General features: G+C 44.5%; 1 protein-coding gene across 1 annotated transcript in view; it reads right to left on the reverse strand.

Moving 5' to 3' along the window:
* The window catches only part of BARD1 (BRCA1 associated RING domain 1), a 43,383-nt gene extending 33,958 nt beyond the window's left edge, over positions 1-9,425 (reverse strand). The window contains exons 1-3 of the mRNA XM_082001849.1: positions 9,208-9,425; positions 9,023-9,079; positions 5,298-5,443 (exon numbers count right to left, since the gene is read on the reverse strand). Coding sequence (XP_081857975.1) covers positions 5,298-5,443; positions 9,023-9,079; positions 9,208-9,347 — 343 coding nt within the window. The 5' untranslated portion in view covers positions 9,348-9,425. The remainder of the gene's footprint in view (positions 1-5,297; positions 5,444-9,022; positions 9,080-9,207) is intronic.
* Positions 9,426-16,287: the final 6,862 nt, after the last annotated feature.

A 16,287-nucleotide genomic window follows, 5' to 3' on the forward strand; every position in this document is an offset into this window, starting at 1 on the left:
TTCAAGGTTAAATGTTTCCTCAATCTTAAACTACCCTACTTAACACTTGAATTAAAATATGCTAGATATTAGATTTAACTAAAGGAATAAGTAAAGCACCAGACCAAATGTGTCTTTAAGAACAGAGCTTGAGGCTAGCTAATCAATCATTTAGGTATCTAAAGATAATCATCAAGCACAGAACTCCAGCTATTTGGATTTCCTACAGGGCTGGGCTTGGTGCAAACAGGAAAAAAACCCCTGAAATTGAGATTGAAATCTCATAACTAGCTAGCCTTCAGAAAGATATCACATACAATTTCACTCTGACAATAACATCTAAAAAAGGAAGATCTTGATTGCAAACAGATGCAAAATACAAAGCACAGTTACTATTTACTTGTCTTGCCTTCACTGTTTACACAACTAACAGATTTCCTTCTAAAACATTTACCTTGCTAGAACTATCAGTCATCCTCAAGTAAAGAGCAAGAATAAAATCAGCTTGCAAAAGTAATTTGTGCAACAGTTTTGTGATGGCCAGAATTCTTTTTGATGTGTATAGCACTGTAAGACTTTAAAGTCCAAGTGACAAATTCAGTCAAAGGCACTGTCCTTCAGAAGTAGGATCTAAAGCAGCATAACACAATTAAGTATTTACACTGGAAGCTACATATATACCACTTCTGGCAGCAAGAAAGCTTGGGAAAAAAAAAAATCAACCACAAGGGTTCTTAAACTGATCTGTTCATTACTGGTTGCTCAGCAGGGACTTACTAGTCAAGTTATTAAAAGCCTGCTGAAAATACACCAAATACATACTTTCCCAGGGTTATTTTTCCTCACATGCAACTACTTCAAGTGTAAAAGAATACGTTGCATGTTTTAGAATAGCAAGGCACTTGTGGAGCACGATTAAAAGGCCACACATACTGCGAAAGAGATCCGTCACGCTGAGAGGCCAGCCACGCACGCCCAGGGTCTCTCTCCACAGATTACTGGGGTAAATAACTGCAATTTCTGCCAGGGTGTATGTTGTCTCAGCCATTCTTCAATAACTCCACCTTTCAGATTACTATGCAGCTAACAACTTTACCCGAACAGTTCTGCGTAGCATCTGCAAAGAAACATTATTCTTAGACTCTGCTGCCCGTTTCCTCCATTTCCAGAGTGTACAAGGTAGGGAGTAGAAGTATTAAGTACAAATGGCCAACCTACCCTCCCTGAAAATCTAATCCTCTGATGGACCCAGAGGCATGAGAAAGAGAGAGAAGAGACACAGTGCTAAGGAACTGAAAGGAAGTTCTTATGGTTTAATATGTAAATACTAATTTATATAAAGATGGTATTATCTGGTAGCTAAGTGCATTCAGTTAAACTACCTTCAGAGAAAATTGCTCATAGAAAAATCAATCCAAAGGAATTCTTTGCTGTCTCCAAGTTGGAAGCCAGAGCTCGTGTCTCAACAGGGATGAAAAAAATCACTATATATCATTAAGACTTGCCTTTAATACATAAAAATTATCCTCACAAAATTTTGAGATGCATTGAGACAAGGTAAATCAGTAAAATCTAGAATTAGTAAGGCATGCTTTAAGCACCTGCAATAGTGTAAAGACTATCCACAATAACAGTATTAGAATCAGCCTATAATAAATGCAGTAGATTTATTCTCCATTACCTATTAAACATAACATTCATTCATACACACAATGTATTAACTGAATTCTTTCTAAATTAGACTTACTTGCCCATAATAAGCACAGATTTCTTAATGCTGACATCTAATAAGAGTTGAATTTCTTAAGTGTTAAAAGGGTTGAGACAAAAATATTAGGAGCTACACAGTGCCTTGCAACTAGAGTTCTGCTGTAGTGCAATAGCAGGCTGCAGCAGGAAAAAAAGGAGCAATTAGAAAACGTGGTTTAGCTATCATTAATCTGCATCAAAGGAATATAATGATGCACATTGTGTGCCTTTCAAATTATTCTCTATTATAGGTTTCAGAACAGAAGTTGAGAAATCTCTTTGACAAACTAGTCCCTTATTAAAAATCAAAGGGAAGTGCTTTGGTACCATCTGTGCAACATTAGTGCCTTCAGTGAAACATGATTATTTTGCAAGTTAAGTATTCAACACGGGATAAAAAGAGAGAAATTCCAGCTATTCAAAAACTCATCTTTAGCTATTATGAAAAATGTCAGAGTATACATGAAATGCAAGGTAATCTATTACAACAGGAGTTCAACGTCTTTCCCTCCACATCAGTAAATGTGGAACTAAATTATGATACTATAAAGGCTAATCAAAAGGCAATCTCTCTCCCACTGTCCACCAGCATCAACATGAGCTTAGGAAGCTTTGACCAACACCTGCAAGGTCTAGCTCTGTACGAGAACAGGGAAGGAAGGCTTTCTGTTTGACTGTTAGAGTGAAGCTGATTATGTTACAAAGAATAAGGTAAAATCATCTATAAATGGTTGCATTGTGAAAATTTACAACAGTTTCTTCTTTTTAAAAGAGGATCACACAAAAATCTGCTGAAGTACTTAGAAATTCACTTTCAAAATCATTACTGTAAATCAACCTTCTTCATGTCTAGTATACTATGTCCATGATTCAACAAGTTCTCACTAATTACTCACCTATGAAGCCAGTCATCCCATCAACTCCAGTTCTCAAGATGTCTTGGACTCTGCTAAAGATTTGGAGGTGTAGACATCCCATCTATGAAGCCTGCCAGCCAGAGACCTTCCCATTACCCTCACAAAGGTACAACACTAGGCAGTGAAAAGGTCAGACAACTCTCCTCACCTTGCCACCGACTAGGGATATAACATCTCTAACAAGTGAATTAATTTTGAGACTCAGCATTTGCTACCTATAGTTTGCATTTTCTAGCCAGTTTCAGATTCATTGTTTGCCAATTCCCCTTCAGTCACCTAAGTATTATTCTGTGGTGTCATTTGCTGTGCTTCCCTTTAATTTAAAAGGGAAGTATTAGCTGTTTTGTGCAGTCTTTCCTGAATTACTTGCTGCTGCTTCTTAGAACACACACAGTTTGGCAAAAAGCTATTCTTATCCCAGTGGACTACAAAGTACATATAGACTGTGGAACCTGGGGGTACAGGGATTTTTATACTTGAAATATTCAACACACGAGCTTAACCCTATCCTTTTCAGTCACAGTAGTTCTGTGTGTTTCTAAAGACAACACACAACTTACTGCATTCACTAGGTCTATCGTAGATTAAAAAATGGGTAGGGTGATGCATTTGCATTAAAAACTTCAGTGTCAACAAGGATCTCAAACAGAAGCCTTGAGACAAGCCACAAGTGACCCAAAACAAGGCATATAAAGCAAATATGCAAAAGGCACATAAAACAAATATATAGAACAATTAATTTTGCAACTGCTTCTCTTCCTTTTCTTCATAGAAAGATTTTTTTCAGTCTGTCTCCTTTACCAGAACATAAAATGCAATTTTTGACCTTCTAACAAAAGGAAGGTATTGTTGACAGAAACGTGGCAGCAGTACAGTGCCATAAGAACACGAGAGCAACTCCTTAACAAGGGAGGCCCTGATTCTCCAAACTCAAAACACATTTCACTTTGCATACATTATGTTCAGGACATACAACTCTGGGAGATGAGAGATTTGCCAGAGATGAGTGACAAAACATCCTAAAGAATTTGCTCTCAGAATCCTTAAAGCTCACACATTCTGTGATTTGCCATAGTACAACACATAATTGGCTGTTAGAAGTGTGCTTATCTACTTACGTATCCAAAGCATTCCTGACAGTGAACTATCACCAACTCAGGAGGTATCTTCCTTAACCTCAGTATGAAACATCCAGAAGGCCATTAATCTTTAGTACAAGGCAAAGACTACAAGTGATAGAAAGTAATCTCCCACATCGATTCATAAATTTAACTCCAAATAAAATGGTCTTGTAAACTTCAATTGTATCTGCTTTTAAGTTAGAACAAGGAACAATAAAAAGAACCTCACTCTGTTCTGTGGTTTAGCCAAACCATGCAAGCCTTATTTTAGGGGAACTATGGGATTAAATGTATTATTCAACTTCTAGTACAAGTGAAACAGATCAATTTGTAAAAGCTAATCCATCTGTAAAGTTCTCCAAAACATCCAAGCAGTATTGATACTATCATACTGTATTTTAAATGCTTTATAGCATCACAAATAGCTCCTCTCAGAGATTCTCCTCCAACTATGTTTTTAAAAGCCTTCACCACTCAAAACATTTCCCTGAAATACTATTTAAGTCATCATCTACATTTTCTATGTTCCAGAAGATTTAATCACCATAGGATTTTGTATCTACATGAAATGTATTCCTGTGCAGTGGGACATAGGCTTCCTCACTTCAATGTATTTTGATGTCAGTAAAGAGCTACCCCATAAATGAACATGAAGATGCCAATGGGATTAGACTTAGAAAAAGAATCTTTAATTTAGACAAACATATTAGGAAGCAACAGTGAAGGAAGAATTACCTTTTCTTTATCTGACAGCTAAATGGATAGTTTCTAAAACTTGGTATTACATAAAATGCTCCTCTCTGGGCTTGCAGAAGAGACATACACTCACCTACACTCATTTCACTTCATTTTTTCCTACTTTGACAATCAGCCTAAAATTTGATAGAGAGATGAGTTCCCAGAGTATGATCTCTGCAGTCTTCTAGCACAGTCAGCTGTGACAAAATTCCATTGTAGCAAACTAGCTGACCGTTAGGGACCCAAAAATGAATGAGGTAAGACTTGCCTCCTTCCCCCTTCAGGCAAGGAACACAAATTTTTCTGCATGCAAAAACCCTAAACTGAAAGTTACTGGCACAGCATGCACACCTCAGTGCACAAATACACAAGAGGCAAGAGAATATATGCTTAATTCTTTAACAGCCGCCCCCCCCGAAGAAGCGTACACTGCAGAATATTACACATTTGTGCTCCTCTAAGAGCACAAGATATGACATCTTGTGCCCCTGGTTTGTGCAACTAACTGCCACGTGACTTGGGAATATATCCCACTTTCACCTAATTTTGGAAGACAGATTCTAATGAATTATGGACTAACCCATTCATGCAGATTTCTTAGTAAAACAGTTTCAAAAAACAAGCAATCCATACAGACAGTTCTCTTCAAATAAAATTTTCCAAACATGATTCAGAACAGCCTTTCAGAATCTTAAACAGGGCTGCACTGCTCATCCTCTATAAAGCCCACAAAGTGAAATAAAACAGAGCGGTCTGGATTCAACGGCTGTCAGAAACACAGGTTTGCTCTTACCTGAGGTGTCTGCACCCAGTAGATGCCGCAGTTTGCTGCAAAGCTGAATCATGTTATCTAGTTGCCGGTTTATCTGTGCATCTTGCACCCAGGCTGGCACGTGGCACACTGGGCATTCTGTGCCAACACAGTCACCCACGCAAGATCTGAAAGCCAAAAGTAAAAATCCATTATCCAGCAGAAGTTAGCTACTGTACTCACTATCAACCTCTCCACAGCCAAATGCTCAGCAAGAATCTTATTTTAGCATTGACAAACCACTATTGTAAAGCCCATATGAGTTAGTCACAAATGCAGGAGAGGACATATTTATCATGGCAAGTAACAAGCCATAATTAAGCAAGCCAAGTCCAGAGCCTTGTCAGAACACTGTCATGAAAGATGTGTATCTTGTGACTCCCACAGACTCACAAGCTGATCCAAATTTTCAAGGTATGCTAAAGCTCCATTGCTGTTTGTCTCCAGGTAACAATTAGGATCTGACAGTTAAAACTCCACTTTTACACGCCAGCTAGAGACAAGGCTATTCTTCTGCAGCCTTCAGTTTTTTAAAAAAGTGACAGAAAGCAAACACATCATAAGCTTCCATAAATTTCCAATTTTTCCTACTTAAAATTTTCTTGATATTGTGAAATTTCACCTGTCCGAACACTTTTCTGTAAGAATCCCCATGAGGAACTGCAGGTAGTCAGAGTATTCCATCACTTTCCTCTTCTAGAGCATTTATGCCAGGAGATTATCAAGGGGGAACACATTTACTTCGTAAAGGTCATTTAACACTTGTAGCTTCTTAGCAATACTACTCTCCCCATATGAGCCCAAAATCTTTTATTCATCTGATTAGTCCAGTGAGAGGACCTTATGATTTGCCACCTGAACTGCAACATCCAAGGGCCACTGTCGCTTCCCAATTCCAATCTATCCTATTAAGTATACATTATAAATTCACATACTCAAGACTGAATTAATTTCAAGAGTCTGTTACCTCTATAGCACACACAATTCTAGCCAGAGGTATAAAATTACATGCAAGCAGATCATGTTAAACATTCAGAAGAACAGAATGCAAGTAATATCAAGACGCTGCTACATGGGGAGGAAGATCAAGGTCTGTACATCTAGATTCTAAATATAGAGTCATCTTGGAAGCTGACAGTCATACACCCCCAAGCTAGTAGCATATCGGTTAACAAAAACAGAAGTATAACTACCACCGCTTTCCTTAAGAGGAGAGTTATTTTCAGATCTGTTCTCTGCACTGGCACCTCTTCCTCAAACACCACACAAGTATCAGGCCTTCAGTTAATCCCAAGACAGGAAAACTGGCATGTAAAATTGGCTGCTAGGTGCATTATGTCCTTAAAGCAGCCTGCTCTGAGTAGGTAAAGGACCTCACAGTTAAGACACTGCTATGATCAGGGAGACTGAAGTACAATTCTTGGCTTTGACATATTCTAGATGACATTGACAAATCACTCAGAGCAAAGATGAGAACCAACTGGGTCTCGTTCTCTAGAAAAGTTGGCCTCAGGTCTCCCACATCTGTAAAAGCTAGTGCAGAGGAAATGCAGAATGACTATACTACGACATTTTCTAATTACTTCTAGCTGTTGGGTTTTTACAGTCATTATCCATTAACTGTAACTTAGTAGAGTTACTCAGACAAAACTGCAGAAACTCATCTTAATAAATATCCCTGCCCATAATAAAACCCATGCTGAGGGAGAACCAGCTACATTATGTGTGACCCGATTATTGCAGTTCATTAGTTTCACATATTTCACTTCATATATGAGAAGCCAGCTCCAGCCATTCACCCTGCTTCTTCCCAGGTATATTAATAAATGTCTGTCTTTAGCAATGGATCAGATTGGGTTCATGTCAGAATACTGCAGATTCAGTCCATGCCCTAACAAACTTGCTTGTAAACAAGTTAATCTGAATTTCCTTAGTTTTATTTTTAAAAATAGCCACCATCCAAAATTCAGTCATCGAAGAACATGTTAAATTGATGACTAAAAGGTCAGGCACACAAAGGAGAAAATACCAGGTATAACAATAACTTGGGTCACAGCAAATAAACTCTTTTTCTGGAGTAAGAAATAGCTGCTAATGAATACTTAAGACTCCTATTGGCTAGTCTTTCCTGCCTCATCAATGCAAACTGCAACATCTTCTGATGTCTTGAAAATTTTTCTTAAAACAAAATAAGCACTTCAAACAGTAGGTGTTTGAAATCTGTCACCTAGAATACAATGGCGTTATCCAAAATAGAACCACAAGGGCTTAGGTGCCTGACAACTAAACAATTATATTTATTATGCCACCCTTATGCTACCCTTCAGCAAACCATACTGCACCTGAGAAAAGAGTTCTAAGATTGATAGGAACTTATTTATAAGTAACTTGTACAAACTTCTGGGGATTATTTTACCAGGTATGCTGTGGACAGTAAGTACAAATTGAACAAGTAACAAAAAATTTGCTTCAGATGCAGAATCTTCTACAGCAATTAATGGCCAAAGCTGAGAAAGACCCCACATGTCTGGATAGAAATAATTCATTTGTATATCTTTTAATAGGGAGGGAAGAAATGCTGAGGGCATCTGTCTCATCATCAGTTACTCCCTAAAAAGAGCAAGAAAATCTTTTGCTCATATTTTACTCTTCAGGCCTTTAAAATTTTAATCTCTGATTATAAAGTTACAGCTGAAGACGGAATAACTGCACAGCCGTGAGGGAGGAAAGGGAGCGTTTTCCTCTGCTTTTATTGACATAGTGACTGCAGCATTAACAAGAGGCAAAGCTGAATATCTAGACTGGCTCACAAGCAGAGGTTATAGAGTGTCTATGCTCTCCACTGTAACAAGCATAGGATTTTGATAGACAGCTCATATCTGTGCTGTGCAAAGAAACTGTTTAAGATAGATGACTGACCTTTTAACTCCCTGTGTTTGCATTCATATGCTATGAAGAGCAGCGACATACAGGACACCCAGAAGGTTCCACCACCTTCCCCAAACGAGGTTCTGGAGCAGGAAGGACTCAGGACTTGCCTGTGAGTCATCCCAAGCTCAGCCAAGTGACTACCACTTCCTCAGAACTGCCTCAGAACTAACTTAGTTTTCTGAACATTGATATCATCTGACAAACGGTAAGTAGAGGTACTCATGTTACCCCAGCATGCTCGGATGGACATGAATACAGGAACAGCTACAGCGGCAGATCTGAAGGAACAAAGCCACTAGCGCAGCAGAAGGCCAAAGCAACGACAAGCAGCACCCAATCCTCTCAAGCACAGGGCACACCTTTTTCTTTGTTGTGAAGTGAGGAAGAGAAAGGAGTTGATGACGGTAAGAACCGGCTACTGTTTTCTTCTCCTGCCCCACTACGAGTGGGCAGCCCTCCACACCATGAGACCGAGCGTTCCCTCTACACCAGGCAAACATCCTGAAGCCACAGCCAGCAGTCACAAAGCCAGGCCTTCGCTCTAGCGAGCCAGACACCCACCCCAGAGCAATAAGTCGGACCTCCTGGGGGCCAACAGCTCCCACTTCTCTCTCTCCGGCCAGAAAGCACCACCGCTGCCCACCTCCCGCAAGCACCAGGCCCTTCACCGAAGCTTGGCAGCAAGGAGGGCAGGGAGCCTCGGGCCGCCCTGCCAAGCGCCGGCGGCCCGGGGAGGCAGGCGGGCCGGCCAGTCCCCGGCGCGCCGCGCTACTTACAGGCAGAAGACGTGATCGCACTGCCCCAGGGACACGGGCTCCCGCAGGACGCCGGCGCTGTGGGCAGAGGACAAACGCCGTAATTTTAACACACGCGGCCTTGAGGGCACAGCGGCGGCTCCGCTCGCCTGCCGGCAGCGCGGCCGGGGTGCAAAGGGTAAAGGGGGAGGAAGGGCATCGGTTACCAGCGGGAGCAGCTCAGCGCTCTCTCCAGCCGCCCCAGCGCGGCGCGAGTGCGGGCCCAGGGCGGGCCGGGCGGCGCCATGAGGGGCTCGCCGCCCGAGGCCGGCCGGTTGCCCGAGCGGCCGCGCAGCACCTCCCGCATCGCTCGTCACCGCTGCTGTTGCTCCAAATAGCCCGCCCGCCGCCACTGCGCAGGCGCCGAAGGCTGCGCGCTCAGCAGCGCGCATGCGCGTTCGGAGGGGCCGCGCCCACCGCCCCGCGGCCGCCGCGCTTCCCGCGCTTCGGGGGCGGGGCGGGGCCAGAGGGGGGGGCCGTGCGAAAGGGGCGGGGCCACCCGTGAGGGGATGGATGAGGAAAATGGCGGGCTGGCTGAGAGCCAGCCTGGAATTCAGGGTTGAGATACTTCAGTAGCATCCAAATCAATCAAATACCCAGATTCGATGCATCTATATACATCTTTCCAATATCTATTTATAACGAACACGTCTCACGCGGCACAAACATCTCCTGCCGTGGTGTAGTGGTGGACTTGGCAGTGCTAGGTTAAACGGCTGGACTTGATCTTAAAGATCTTTTTGAACCTAAGTGATTCTGTCATTCTGTGAATCTATGAACGAAGACTGAAATGGGTGGGCGGGCAGGCACGGTATCACGGTGCTGAGGGCCTGCTCCCCTCATGCCCAGCGCACAGCCGAGGCAGCCTTTCTGCCCTGAATTTAAAAACTTAATTTTCTTCTCTCTCTTCTACCAGTTCACCAGCTTCAGTCTGATGGAGATACTTCACCGGTCACCATTACTTTGGGTTTTGAAGGTGTTTTTTTCTTCAGCCTGTGCATCCAACAGCACCTCAGGGTTCAGCCCGATCTCCCACTTTTTACAGGTTGCTGTTTTTGAGGCGGTACCTCCATAGATGCAGCCCCCGCCATCCCTGTACAGTGTAATTACTGAAGCGCATAAAGCAGTTATAGCAGAAATTTATCACTTTCAGGTAGAAATACTCCCCGCCAAATAAAAGATAGAGCAGGAATGCCAGGAGCGATTTATAACAGGCTTACTGACATTTCGCATCGAGAAGCTCCGCCGGTGAATAAGCATCAAGCCATAAATCTCAGAGCAAACATGATTAAAGCGAGCGAGTTATTCTTTGAGGGAACTTCATCATAAAAGGACGCGGCAGCACGGACCCGCAAAATTTCCTTGATGACAGTCGTAGAAAACAGCCGTCAGAGCGATGTCCCAGCAGCCCGTCTGAAATTTCAGTGGCATTTCTCGTCCCGGGTCTCCCTCCATTTGCTTCCTGCGGGTGGATGGTTCCCCCTCATCCCTGCTCGCCGGGAGAAGTAGAAGCAGCAAGATGTCGGGTACCGCTGCTCAGCTGAGCGATGGCAGCCTGGTGAGAGGGACCAATTTGACCGCTGGTGGCAACAGGGACGTTTTCCACAGCTCTTACCTCAAATAGAGAGATGTACTTCTACTTAGACGGCTGTTAAATTGGGGCTGAAAACATTGCTTAATAAGTTATCCTTGTCTTCCAAGAAGGAGGTTCTTCAGTTTTCAGGTTTCACACTCCTCTGCTTCAGTAGTTCATTCCCTCCTGAACACCGGGGCCGTTTTAAATTAGGATTTTAATTTTTTTTTTTCTTTATTTATGGAAGGTACAAGGAGATGAACGCCACACAGGATGGGGAATCGTGAAGTCTCTCAGCTCCATTGATCCAAGAAAATTTGCCAGTGTCGTCTGGGCAAGCTGATGTGTCACAGGGTGCAACACCGTCACGCTGATTCGAATGGTGGCATATTCAGCCTTCGTTAAATCAATGTCATCATAACTCCTAACCTGCTTAACCCCAGCAAACACCATCTTGGCTTTCTCTGCGTTCATGGTAACTCACGATTCTTACCCATGAGAAAGGAAACTGTGGAGATGTGTGGAGGGTCTGAAGGGTTAAACAACAGCCCGTCCTTTGCAGGTGACTCTGTCCTTGGGCCTGAGCCCTGAGGGAGGAAAGGATGGAGGCGTCCCCATCCCCTGGTTTTTGGCTGCGCGGAGGGGAAGGCTGTTTGTTGTCATTGGCAGCGCAGTAGCTGCGTCTGCACTCGGATCCAGCTGTGAAAAGTGCGGTTGTATCTCTGTAAGAGCCTGTTGTTTTCTGGTGCTCAGGAACCACCCCTGCTGTGTTGATAACACTGAGCGGTGTCCCCTTTGCTAACGGTCTGCCATCCCCGGCAGTGGGGATCGGCAGGCCCTCGGCCACGGAGGGAAGAAACAACAGCAGAGGCGAGCGTGGAAGTAAAACAAAGCCAAATGCAAACTGTACCTTGTTAAGAGACATGCATAGGTGTCGGATGCTCCCGGGCAGCAGGCAAGCTTGGGCATGTTTCTGGCAGGAGCTGAATGTGGGGAGCCGCTTCAGAGCACAGCATTCTCCTTGCCTATCTTGGAGGAGGAAAGGGGCAGGGAGAGGTGCTCCAGGCCTTGTCCTGCCCAAAGGGGAGCTCGTCCCCAAGAGCAGCGAGGTGGGGGACTGCCATGTCCCACAGTGTCTCTTCCCATCCTGTGTGCATGCACCAAAACATCTGGATGCAGGAGAGGGATGACAGCGAGTGACACAGCTGGATCGGGCACCCTCGCTCCTTTCCTTGGGTTGCAGGGGATGGAGCTGGGACAGGGACCTGCTCCCTCACGCTGCCAAAACAAGGATAAACTCACAAAATAAGCTAAAACAGGCATTTGTCCCTTAAAAACAAACAGTTTCCAGATCCAACCTTAACATCCTACTCCCTCTTTCTTGACCGTTGTCTGCTCATCCTGTGCTCCAAAAAACCCGCACCTGGCATCTCCCGGTGCACCAGGGTTGCTGAAAGATGGCAAAAGGCTTTGCTGCCGAGATGAAACTTTAGCGGAATTTGAAGCGTTCGGTGCAGGTTACAAACAGCACTTGATCCACAGATCTTTTCAGTCAACCTGGCATTTATGTTCACAAAATATGAGATGCCGATATACACCGTATAGGACAATAAAACAGGTAAGTACCTCGTTTTCCTTTCCTCCGGCTGAAATATGTTTAGTGTCCCTCTCAATAAATCTACGTGTGTGCGCGTAGTCTCCATTGCGCTGAGACATTATGTGCAAATTTACAAACATTTACAACTAAGTTAAACTGAGGCAAAGCACTGCCCTGGGCAGCCAGCATCTAACAAATACTGTGTTCAAGAAAGATGTAAAAGTCACGAGTGATTCATTCTCCCTAATTTTATAAAGGTTAAGGAGTTGGAGCTCTTGGAACTCTTAAGAAACATCTTCCTCTGCAGTGAATTACTGCAACCAATTGGACAGTCAGAAGCAAAAAAAAATGATGCAGAGAATAGGAGGAAGCAAGAAATATATCTCTAAATTGGGTTTATGCAGTATTTAAAGTACAAGTAAAGCCATTCCAGGCAGTATAAGGCCCTCGCACTTTAAAATAAATTTGTTGCATGACAGAAAGCCAGTAAAATGGTTTCAGCAGTGGTGTGATATAGTGTGACAGTCACGTTCGGTACGTGCATGAATCAGCCGCTTCGTACCCCAACGAGGCAATGATCATCTTTGCTGTGCTCAACTGATAATGTGATTTTCAAACAATGCGGGGGCTTTGGAGCAAAACCCATGCTGAAGGATGGGGCTCAGCTTCATGGCTGACGAGGGAGGTAAAAAATCCTCATCTACCTCGTGCTTCATTTCAAAGCATTGCCCGCCTGGTAAAAAAGCTTTTATGTAAATACCCCAGTACCTGATATTTTATTCATTAGTGAAGTTCCCCAGCTGTTTTTCAAAAATATACAATTATTTTGTGATTCATCATGTAACGGGAAGGAGTGTGCAGAGGGAGGCAGTTCCCTCAAGTCTCACAAGTCAGTTGTTTTCCTGTATTTTTTTTAACCTGGTGGGGTTTTTCAACTCTTTTGAGCCACAGCATCTGCAAAGAGGGGGTCCCTCTCCTCTTGTCCACCCAAAACCAAACACATCCTCAGGCCACTGCGCCCCGCCAGGAAAGGGTGCTCAGCTCCAATGTGCTGAGCGCCCACAGCAAGCAACAGGATGGATCCTCTTTAGCAGAAGACTGAAAAAAACAGGAGGAGGAGCAGCCTCATGCTTTGAATTGCCTCTTTCCCCGAACGTCTGAATCAAAGCCTTTAACAGACTTAGTTTGCTCCTCAGGCCAGCCCTCTGGGGCCAATTTTGCCGTGTGCCCAAAGCCCTGCAAGCTTACCATGGTCTCACAGGCATCGTGGGCTGCAACGCTGACTTTAAAGACACGGGGCTGCTAAGATCATTCGGCACAGCAATTGGTTAGGGCCATTAGACTAGTGAGTTTTCAGATTTCAAATATTGAGGGATTTGATCCCCAAAAGGAAATAGTAATAATAATAAAAAAAAGTCTGTTACGCTTTCAGACTAAGCAGCACAGTCAGCATTGCATTACACGGCATTAAATTATTAGTTGAGTCTCAATAACAGGAACATCTGCTGGTGTTAGACATGGCATTTTTAATTAAAGGCAGCAGCAGAAAAGCCCGTGGTGCATCGGTTCTGCTTTCGCCGTGCGAATTGCTAAGTCCAAAGGGCACTGTACAAAAGCTTTGGTCGGAGCACATGCTCTGGACCCAGGGATGCAGAAGTGCAAGTGGAAAAGCAATGGAGGTGACAGGTAATTTACACCTGTGTCCGCCAGGCCCTTCGCTCAGTGAGAGCTTTCTGTGAATCCCCAGCTGGGTCAAAACTGTGGGGGATATTACAAAATTGAGATTATAGTTCTGTTTTTTCCAGAAGAGGGAGAAGAGAGGTTTCCGACAGAAAGGCAAGTAACAGAGAAAAGCAAAGCGGGAGGAAGCCCCATGCCCAGCAGTGCAGCTGGGGAGCACGTGCACACCTTTGCTTCGGCAGCTGCTGATGCTCCCCTGCTTCCAGCCAGTGCTGAGGTGCACGAATGGAAGGCACAGACCCTCCGTATCAAATGGTGCCCCTGGGAGTTTTACCTTCCAAAGGAATAAAGGCTTGAACAGAGAATAATTTGCACCCCTCATCAGCGGCTCACTCAGACCCCTGGCTCTAAGCAGGTCAAGCAGGGCCAAAAATTGCCATCAGACCTGGGCCAGGATTTTGAGCATGGCTGGAAAATGGCCAAAGCCCCTGGCAGCGTGGCTACACCCAAGAAATACCTGGATAGAGCCAACAACAACAAAGTCTTCTTGCCCTCTTCCACCTACCACCACCCTAAGGCAGTCCCACAAGCCTGGGTCAGCACTAGGCAGTCTTCTTTGAAAGGAGCCAGCATTTCTGTAATAAAATCTGAATTTAAAATCTAACTAAACTAACTCAACTTGGTGGATGGGCAGAGAAGAGAAGCAGGGAAAAGCTCTTGTCTCAGGGAATGGATGGCAGAAACGTCAGGCCCCACGGACGCGGGCGGCTGCCTTCCCATTGGCGCGGTGGGGGACCAGGATTTCCCTCGACGAGCCCCACAGATGGTGTTTGTTTGCTCAGCCACGATAAAAAAGGAAAATATTTGGTGCAGTCTGCTAGCAGGCAGAGGCAGACATATGGTCGGTGCGACGCAGGCCTGGATGCTCGGGAAAACACAGTCAAAGCTTTGCAGCGGCTTTTGGATGTTGGATTGCTCTTGAGTTGAGCGGGATACAATCCCAGCTTTGAAGAAGTTGGGTGCAGGTTTTGTACAGTGACTGCTATAGCTTGAACCCTCTTATTATTAGCCACACTCTAATTAGTCCTATTATACTATCCCTATTGTACTAGAGTTATTATAATTAACCCAATTTTAATTAATGCAAGCCTCAGCTCTGGCTCAACACTTGGAGAAATTCTCCCTTGTTTGATGTCTGTTCATCTGGCACACACAAAACAGAGGTTCAAAATGCCAGAGGCTATTAAAGGCAATTGCTTGTGCGTTTGGACCCGGCGGAGTGAAGATGCGGGTGCAGCATTGCTTTTGTTCTCCTTACCTGTGATTTACGAGCCTGTTGTTAAATGTATTGTTGCAGCATCAAGCCTGTGGGAAATCTTTGGACCACCCCAAAACATGAAATCCTTTTTATTTCCCTTTTAGTTAAATTTTAAAAACCCAAGCCCTAATGCTTCCAATTACCATTTCCCAAATACCAAGGCCTATTTCTGAATCGGGACTGTCTCCCTGCTAAAGCAGTGCCGGTGACATTAAAGGTTCTGGTGAGGTTTCCTGGCTGCGTTGAGGGGTCAATGGGTGCAGTGGACCACAGCACCAGTGCCGCAATGGGGCTGTGGCACACGCGCCACGGGAGGACCCTGCACCCCTTTGGAATCTTGCCGTGTCCACCCCATCCTAAGTGAAAACGCTGAGGGCAGCCCATGTTCCACTGGAAGCATTGGGGTTTTGGGTGTTGTGGGTCTTCTTTAAATGAAGGAAGGGTGATCATTTCCTTGCTGTCAGGGTGGCTTTGTCAAGATTTAATTCACTTTCTCCTTGTACGTCTCCTTTTGAAGACGTACAGCTGAGGGTCCCTTTGCAGTCCTTGCCTTCAAATTTACCTTTTGGTTGCTGTGCACTCCATGAGGTCAGTCGGGGATCTCCACGCCCTCAGTCAGGGCTCAGCACCTCTGGTTTCATCAGGATGAAACAGATGACTGAGACTGCGGGCAATGGGCTTATTTCGGATGGAAATTTGCCATGACTCCTTAACAACAAACCTGCCTCTCTTTGAAGAATTCAAATTATTCTGAGGGGGTAGAGCAGCCCCCCTGGATATGCCCAAGCACTCAAGGGCAGGGACAGATGCTGTGTCCGAGCGCTGAGATGGGAATCCCTGAGGCACTTCGAAACTCCATCCCCACCCAGTTCAGAAATGCTCTGCGGGGTGGGATGGGGCCACCTCTCCAGCCCTGGCGTGAGCTCCACGCCCAAAACCCCAGGTATGGCCATACTGGTGCCCCTGCCGGCCTTGCTGTGGTGTATGACCGGCTCAGCCCCACTGTTTTGCTTGAATAAAGTCAAATCAGGGGAAAAAATAATAGCAGCAAGGAGTATAGCTGGCATTTCTGGAGAGTA

The sequence above is a fragment of the Phaethon aethereus genome, assembly GCF_964289735.1.
Source record: "Phaethon aethereus genome assembly, chromosome: 6".
NCBI lineage: Eukaryota > Metazoa > Chordata > Aves > Phaethontiformes > Phaethontidae > Phaethon > Phaethon aethereus.